The 9,098-nt window shown below is 43.9% G+C and overlaps 1 protein-coding gene across 1 annotated transcript; it reads right to left on the minus strand.

Annotated features, from left to right (window-relative positions):
- Window positions 1–3,449: 3,449 nt before the first annotated feature.
- LOC150058701 (syncytin-1-like) lies at window positions 3,450–4,460 on the minus strand. Its single transcript, XM_090339666.1, has 2 exons — window positions 3,889–4,460; window positions 3,450–3,633 (listed from the first exon to the last, which is right to left on the minus strand). Exons 1-2 carry the CDS (start codon window positions 4,458–4,460, stop codon window positions 3,450–3,452), a joined length of 756 nt encoding a protein of 251 aa, XP_090195792.1.
- Between the last annotated feature and the right edge of the window lie 4,638 nt (window positions 4,461–9,098).

The raw sequence follows: 9,098 nt of genomic DNA on the forward strand, positions 1-9,098 counted from the left end.
GTTGTTATTGTTTATTTAGTCTTATATATACTGTCTAAACCTGCTTCTTACTTGGGGGTATACTGAATTTCTGGCTAAAATTTTGATTGCTCTAATTTTTATTTTTTATTTTTATTTTCTAATTTTTAGTTTTCCATTCCTTTTGTATATTGTTCTATCTTTTCCACCTTAGATACTTTTCTTATTTTTCTATCTTTTAATTTTTTTATTTGTTTTCCTTTCTGGTTCTTTTTTTCATATATTTTTATTGTAATTAATAGAAGGGTTATATTATATTCACCAGATAGAAGGTGCATTACTTCACATACATTGATACCCTTTCTCATGTCTTGGTACCCATTTTCCTCCCCCAACCCCCTGCCCTTCATCTTGTTTTCCTCCTTTCCCTATCTGACTTCAAATAACCAAATACACACAGAGATATAGATATATATATAGAGATATATATAAAATATATCAGATAACCAGGTGAAATACTATAACAATATGAGATAACCAAGGAATAGCAAAAGAGATGAGAGATAACATAGTACGTTAAGGACAACAATCACTCATTATATGGCTTTTGTTTCTATATCCTGGAGGTCCTTTCATTAAGCATCATACTATATGGCCTTATGTATCTAGGTTTTGTTCTATTATAAATCTCTGCTAGGTTTCTACTGATTATGTCAAATGAGGGAAAGCACTGAGCCTATGTACCTTTGAGTCTGGCTTACTTCACTTAATAGGATTTTTTCTACATATTTCCATTTCATACAAATGGGGCAATGTCGTTCTTTCTGACAGCAGCCTAGATTCCATTGTGTATAAATACCACATCTTCTTGATCCACTCATCAGCTGAGGGGCATTTGGGTTGGTTCCATATCTTTGCTATGGTAAATAGTGCTGCAATGAACATCATTGTGCTAGTGGATTTAGTATGCTCTTGTTTCTGGATAATTGGGTAAATGCGAAGTAGTAGAGTTGCTGGGTCATAGGGGAGCTCTATGTTTAGTCTTTTGAGGAACTGCCATACTGCTTTCCATAGTGGTTGTACGAGTTTGCACTCCCACCAATTACTATAGTAGTGATCCATCCTGGCCACATCCCCTCCAGCATCTGTTGTTATTGGATTTCCTGGCCATTCTAACTGGAGTGAGATGGAATCTTAGAGTTGTTTTGATTTGCATTTCTTTTATGACCAGAGATGTGGAGCATTTCTTCATGTGTCTATAGGCCATTCTTATTTCTTCTTTAGAGAAGACTCTCTTTAAGTAAGTCTTTAATGGGCTGGTTATTTCTTTGGAGATTAGTTTTGGAGTGGGTCAATTTTTTGAGCTGTTGATATATTTTAGATATGAGGCCTTTGTCTGTTGTATGGTTAGTGAAGACCTTCTCCCACTCTGTAGGCTTTCTAGTTCATTTGCTAGCTATGTCCTTTGCCATAGAGAAGCTCTGCAGTTTAATGCAGTCCCACTTATCCAGACTTTCTCTGATTGGTTGTGTTTCTGGGTCCTTATTAAGAAAGTTTCGACCTGTGCCAAGGAGATCTAGTGTATCTCCTATTCCTTCTTGTAAAGTTTTTAGTGTATCTGCTTTTACCTCCAGGTCTTTGATCCATTTGGAGTTCATTCTAGTGCAGGGGACAAAGAAGGATCCAACTTTAGTTTTCTGCAGGTGCTTAACCAGTTCTTCCAGCACCACTTGTTGAAGAGGCTGCCTTTCTTCCAATTCTATTTTTTTTTGCTCCCTTATCAAAGATTAGGTGGCTATAGGTCTGTGGTTTAATATCTGGGTTCTCAGTTCTATTGCATTGGTCTTCAGGCCTGTTCTTGTGCCAATACCAAGCTGTTTTGGTCACTATAGCTCTGTAATAGAGTCTAACCTTTGGTATTGAAATTCCTCCTACGCCGTTCTTTTGCTAAGAATTGTTTTTGCTATGTGGGGTCTTTTATTATTCCATATGAAATTTTGGATTGTTTCTTCTATTTGTTTAAAGAATGAGATTGGGATATTGATTGGTATTGCGCTGAATTTGTAGATAGCCCTTGGCAAGACTGCCATTTTCACAATGTTAATTCTTCCAAACCGGGAGCATGGGAGGTTTATCCATTTCCTCAGTTATGTTTTACTTTCCTTTTCAGGATTTTTAAATTTTCATTGAAAAGGTCCTTTACATTCTTAGTTAATTCCTAGGTACTTTATTTTCTTTGACGCTATTGCAAAAGGAGTTGCTTTCCTGATTGTTGCCTCGTTCCTCTTATTGTTGGCATATAGGAAGGCAGTTGATTTTTGAGGGTTAATTTTATACCCTGCTACCTTTCCAAAGTTTTTGAATCAGTTCAAGCAGCTTGGGAGTGGAGTCTATAGGGTTCTCTAAATACAGAATCATGTCATCTGCAAAGAGGGAAAGTTTCACTTCCTGTTTCCTTATTTGGATCCCATTTTTTTGCTCCCCAACAACACTGGTATGAGAGGGACACCCAGGGCCAGCCTCAAGTCCTATGGAGCCAATCGAGATGGCAAGTATCAATATACCCCAGCCCTCCCCCAATACCAGGGAGAAAACAACATTGAGCCAGGAGCTGTGTCAGCCATGAAAGTGCAGCAGATCTCTCTTTATTGCGTTGGGCACTTAGTTTATATACCGTGGGGGAAAAGAGAAGATAGGAAAAGCAAAAGAACCAATAGGAAAAGGGCCAAGGTGCTATCACCAAGGGTCAGTGCAAACTTTCAGGTTTTGAAATACTGGGCGGGACCGGTGCAGGAAAGCATGAGTGGGCTGAGGATATGTGCTGGGGGTTTCAGTTGAGTCACATACAAGGAAACCTCAAGAGAGGTAAGGAATGTGATTACCTCAAAAGAGGTATGCAAGGAATGCGTGGCCAAAGCCCTTTAATGGCTGCTGAACAGGCCATGGTGAACAGGCCCCAGAGATGTCTATCAAGCCCCAACAACCCCTTCTTTTTGTTTGTTAAAACTGGGAGGACAAACATGCAAAGCCCCTGTCTTAAGTTGTCCCCACTCCAGTGATCTTACCTGTCATTGCCTCTCAGGGAGACATTTAAGGGGAGTCGAGGCATCCTTCCCTTTCATAGGGTTCTTGCTGGTCATAGGGGTCATTGGTCTCTGATAATGCACCTGTACATTCGTCGACTGAATGGATTCTATCCTGCTTTGAATGAATTGTATGGCCTTATTGATAACACAGGGCCCAAGAGTTAAAAGTAAGAGCAAGAGGACTATAGGACCAAGAAAAGGAAGGACATAGGGTAGCCATCTGTGCAGTCTGGTCCAGAGGAAGTTGACTTGTAGCTCTTTCCTGCATCTTTCAAGATCTTCTTGGAGCTGTTTAACCTTGTCTTGGACTAGTCCTGATGGATTAACATAAAAACAGCATTCCTCCTGTAAGAAAAGACATAACCCTCCCTTTTCAGTGGTGGAGTCCTCGATGATTTTGCAGAATTACCCAGCCAGGGAGTCCAGTTGTTCCTGGAGATCTAAAAGAGTACTAGCAACAGCTTGTAAATCATTAATCATCTGTTGAGATAAAGCTTTATAATAATGTAAGGAGGTTCCCAGCCCTGCTGCCCCAGTAGCGGCCCCAGCCCTGTCGCCCCCGTAGCGGCCCCAGTGGCCACTCCGAGGCCTATAATCATAGGAATAATTTGAATTGCTCTTTTAGCTCTCCCCCCCAATATGCTCAAATGTGGGAATAGGGAGACTTTGATTATTTGGGACCATATCAATATCGGGGAGCACAATAGCAGGGGCACAGAGCCCAGTCCAGTTTCTGGGTAGGAAACTGAGTGCATCCGCTCCACAAATAAAGACCGTTCCATTAGGAGGGCAGAGGAAGCTTCCATTAATGGTAATATTGTTTTGACAAAATGAATGAATATGCCCGACATCAATATTACTAGAACTGTCGGGGAATGGGTTGGATTTGAAACATGAGCTCTTGGGAGAAAAGGTGTACAAAGAAACTCCAGATGTTGGTGACAAAAGAGGGCACTGGGTATTATGCTGAGAGGAGTTAATAAGAATAGCATTGGCCTGTAAAGGCCCAGGCTTCATAAAGAGCCAGCCATCTCCTGCTAAGTTTGGATTTGTAATGTTAAGCAAATTAAAGACAGCTTGCAGGATCGATTGTGTCTCGGGGTCAAGAAACAGCTTGCCTCTTATTTCAGGTATAGCAAGAGTATGATAGACCGGTGGTGTCTGGTTCTCAATAATTTTATCTACTACATTTTTAATTAAATGTTTTTGAGCTTGATCTTGTACCCCGCCCCCATTGTATACACCGACAGGGCTGAGGGTCGGGGGTAGGGCGAACCAACAAGCCTGATTATCATTGCCAAATTTATTGCAGGAGGGACTAATTCCTGGAGCCCTTTTAATGAGTGGGGCATACCAATAAGCTTTATTACCAGACACATATGACGTAACTTCCTCATAACAAGGAGCATGTACCATATCCCAAAAATCATGGCAAGAGCACTGGGGTGGAGATTCCCCAGGTGTCTGGGGATTAACCTTTGGGCTTGACTAGCAAAGATTAGTGAGGGTGGGCGTAGGGCACCCGGTCTCCTTCCCAGCCATAAGAGTGGCCACTCTTTTTCCATCTAGGCAATCGTTAAGGACAAAATAGCAATGTTGGGGGCGGGGGGATCATACACACAATCGCTACCACATGGGTTTACAAGCTTCTTCTGGAGAATTGCTCTATCCTGCCTGGGGTCGTCAAACCCTGCACTGATGATGGGTATCTCGACTCATCAGCATTGTGATGTCCATTATTTATTCTGAAAAAGAAGAGAGAGAGAGATACCCTCAGGAGGCAAAGAGCCTTCTGGGTCCTCATCAATATTATTGAGGTCCTTTCCCATTTGAGGACAATATTTAAGATCCCTTGCAGGGACCCAAATTGGCTTTGTTTCATCAGTGGGGAAAACACAACCAAATCCTCTTCCAGCTGTAATGAGGGGATCGGGGCCCCTCCATTCCCCATTAAGGGGGTCCTTCCACTAGACAGAGACTGTTCAATAAGGAATAGAGGTTGTCCAGTGTTTCTGGAAGGGTGAGAGATGCTCCCCGTTGGCAAAGTTTAAAATATTGAGAGTAAACAAGGCCATCTTTAGCTGATCATGGGAGGGGGGGTGTTCTCCCTTTTTGTTTAATTAATTGAGAGTCAAGGACATGGTTTTATCTTTCTATTATTGCCTGTCCTCTGGGATTATGAGGGATGCCAGTAATGGGTAATTTGCCATTTTTAAAAGAAGTCATCAAGAGACTTGCTGATAAAACACGGACTGTTATCAGTTTTTATTTGGTCTGGCAATCCAAGAGTAGCAAAACATTGAAGAACATGACTGATAGCATATTTAGCTCTCTCCCCAGAATGGATCGTAGCCCAGCAGGCATGGGAAAAGGTGTTTATTGTTAAAAAAAATTGTATTTAAGTTTTCCAAAAAAGGGGAAATGTGTAACATTCTTTTGCCACAGATTATTAGGTCTAAGACCTCGAGGGTTAACGCCGCCCGTTTGGAGCGGTGGAACTTGTGAAAAAGGATGGCATGACTTACTGGCCCTAATAACCTTTTTTACATCTTTAATAGCAACTTTGGGAAAATCAGTGGTGTAGTCCTCTCCAGTTGACATAAGTGAGCTGATGGAAAGAGGTAGCCTCCTGTAAGGAGTAACATTCAGGGGTAGAGGCTAACAAGTCAGCTAGGGCATTGCCTTTGGAAGCCTTTGATGTCCCCTCAGATGTTGAATAAACATAGGAGCAATCCTTTGTTTGAGAAAATTTCTAGCTTGAAACATCAAAGGAGTGATGGGGTTGTTGTCCAGTTTAATATGAGCTTCTAGGAGGTTAGGTAACAAATTGACTACATAGAGGCTGAGAATAGGTTAAAAGAACCAGTAACCTCAGATAGCGCTAAGACCACAGCATAAAGTTCCTTAAATTGGGCTGAGCCCTGTATTTCATGAGACAGGGTCACTGAAGGAGAAGAATTGCCTTTCCCTGGGGGGAAAATAACAACTGAAGCCCCCTTCTTGCCTCCATCCATGAATAAGGTGGGGAAGGAGGAATAGGCTTCACTTAGAACAAGTTTTGGAGGTGGCCACTCCAGCTGACTAAAGGAGCTCATCCATTTATGGGGACCATAATGACAATCCACTTTACCTGAAAAGCCTTCCATGGCTATTGCTAGTCTACATTATTTCTTTATAGCCAAGAGAAATCATTAATCCTAAAGGGGACAATAAGAGAGTGGAGTTCACTCCCCAAAAGATGGGTGGATAAATCTCATCCTTTGACAATACAATCTGCCATCTGGTCAATCATGGAATAAACTCTGAGCGCTCCTCCGACTGAGAGGTGAATCCAGTGAATAGGTTCCCCTTCCTGGCCTAAAAGGGCAGTAAGGAGGGTCTGTCCTGATAAGCCATAGAGCATTAGGGGCATAGCAGGATATACTTCTTCAGGAGATACTTCTCAGTATCTTCTGGGTGGACAGGAATAGAGAAAAAACAGTCTTTGATGTCTATAACTATGAGATATTGGTCATTAGGAATGGCAGGTGTCCAGGGCATCCCCCTTTGGGAGTTCTGAAAGGTTCCAGTCTCTCATTTATTTTTCTCAAATCTTCGAGTAGTCTCCACTTGCCATTAGACTTTTTAATCACAAATACCGGGGAGTTCAAAGGGCTCAGGGAGCATCAGAGGTGTCCCAACTGGATTTATTGGTCAACCAGGTGATGAAGTTGCTCTAATTTTGGCAAGGTAATGGCCACTGCTCCACCCAGAGATGGGGACCCTGGGTCCAACGTATTTTCAGTGTCCCTGGGGGAGCAGGGGCCATTAAGATTGGGGTGAGGCTGAGAGCAGAGCGGCTGACCTTTTCTGATCATCTCAAACATAGGGTCATCCCTATAATTTGGATGACATTTTTGACCCTCATGAAAATATTACTGGTATTCTTCCTCATCCAGGGGATCATCATAAAAGGCTTTATGGTCGGTGGTGATAAATGCCTCCGCCTCCCCCCAATATATCTTGGCCCAGCAAATTGGTGGTTAAGCCCAAGGCCACTAGGGGATGAACTTCTTCCATGTTGCCATCAGGATCCTCCCAAGTTACCCAATCAGCTGTCTGCTGCAATCCTGTCTGTCCTCCAATCCCCTACAGGGGGCCAGCAGCCAGCTTCCACTGAGGGGGAATTTCCTCTTTTCTAAGCACCATCCGATCTGCGCCCGTATCAATGAGGCACTTGAAGGGCTTTCCCCCTGTAGTGAACACCATGTTAGGCCTAACCTCAGACACGAGCAGCACCGTCCAATGTGCACAAGCTGGAGCTTTCCCCTTATTTAATGGGACTGGGGTACGCCGTCTTGGAGTTTAAAGGCCTGCCCTGAGTATCAGTCTTTGATCGGCAGTCTTTAGCCCAGTGAAACCTTTTTCGGCACTTAGAACAGGGGGTGCGAGGCATGCTGGAGTCTTGTGATTTACTGGGTGGAAGCAGGTGTTGTGGCTTATTGTGGCAGTCTTTCTTAAGTGCCCCTTCTGACTGCACCAAAACAAGTACGTCCTCTCCTGGGGAGTGCTTGCCAGAGGGCGCAGACAAGGGCAGCCATATCATCTCTGCAAGAGGCCAGCAACACGGCTGCCAAAGTCTGTGCCTGATAGGATTGAGTACCTATGTCCTATGGCCACAATCTATCTCTCCATAGCTCTACCTTTTAATCCTGAGCAAGCCATTTTGTGCTCACTGTTCATACCCTCCCAAACCATCATCTTAACAAATTGGTCCCTAAGCTCTACAGGGGGGAACTTTCTTTTTATGATCCCCTCAACTCTATCAATAAAACTGGACAGATCCTCTCCCGGCCTCTAATTAATTCCTGCAATAGGGGACTCAGAGGGACTTTCTTCAAGTTTCCTCTAGGCCACCAGGCCTAGTGCCCTAATCTGGTCCTGATAGGAAGGCGGCATGACTGCCTGCTGGACCCCCAATGAGTATTGATCAGAGGTCCCTGCAAGCATCCCCATAGTAATGGGAATTACAGGTTGGGCATGCTGGTTCCTCTCAGCCTGTTGGTGGCATTCTTCCTTATACAGGGCACACCTCTTAATAAAAAGGGGGCCCGGAAGAACTGTTTAGGCCAGAGCCACCCAATTGGCTGCAGTACCTGGTTGATGAGCAAGGCCCTGGAGGATTGTTTCCATCCACAGAGCATTAGGGCCATCTTCTAAGACAGCCTTTTTGAGCTCCTTAAGGTCACCAGGCTCCCATTGATACCAGGCCGCAGGACAGTTACCACCCAGGTTAACGTTAACAGGAAATAACTGGCAGGACTCCGAACCAGGTGGTGAGTGGAGCCCTGGCACCTTGTGGATTGGGAAGCTAGAAGGGCAGGCCAGGCCCCAGTGTGATAAGACTGCTGAGGCTCCAGGGTCTGGATGTGATGGGGGAGGAGCAGAAGGTGATATTAAAGGATTGGAAGAAGAGCCGATCTCTGACAAAGAAAGATAAAGGTTACATTTGGATCTCGGGGACCAAGGTGCAGCATGGAAAGGATCAAAGGATCGAGAGGCACATTATCTCAATTCTTATGGGGCCCTTTCCCATCTCCCTGAGTGGAGTCTGGCGTTCGTTCCTGTTGACAGTGAGAGATTAGGATCTCCCAGGGAGTAAGGAAGGTGTCAGGCGTCTCTTTATTGCATGAGCTCTTAGAGGATTCAGCCCTCTGTTTGGAGGAGAACAGCTCTTTAGAGCTGCTAAGACAAGATAAACTCCAAGGGAAGGAATCTCGCCTCCATTATTCTGGGCTTTTCTGATCAGTTGTTCTACTCTATCCCAGGTGTCCCAATCAAACAAATTGCTAGCTGGAAGCCATGGGTTGACCTTAACTAATGTCCCCAAGTTTTAGCTGCCTGTACTTGAGAAATCTCTAACCCCCGACTCTTAAGGATCTTAAGAGAATCAAGGGAAGAGTCATTCTTAGAAAAAGCCTGTCCCACATTTTATGGGAGTCTACTTACCCGCAGTTCTATTGGCTCATCAGCAGGAAAAGTTTCTTCACACGGGGCACCAGTTGTTGCTCTCCA

Source organism: Megascapheus bottae, chromosome 9 (assembly GCF_031878675.1).
Source record: "Megascapheus bottae isolate mThoBot1 chromosome 9, mThoBot2.hap1, whole genome shotgun sequence".
NCBI lineage: Eukaryota > Metazoa > Chordata > Mammalia > Rodentia > Geomyidae > Megascapheus > Megascapheus bottae.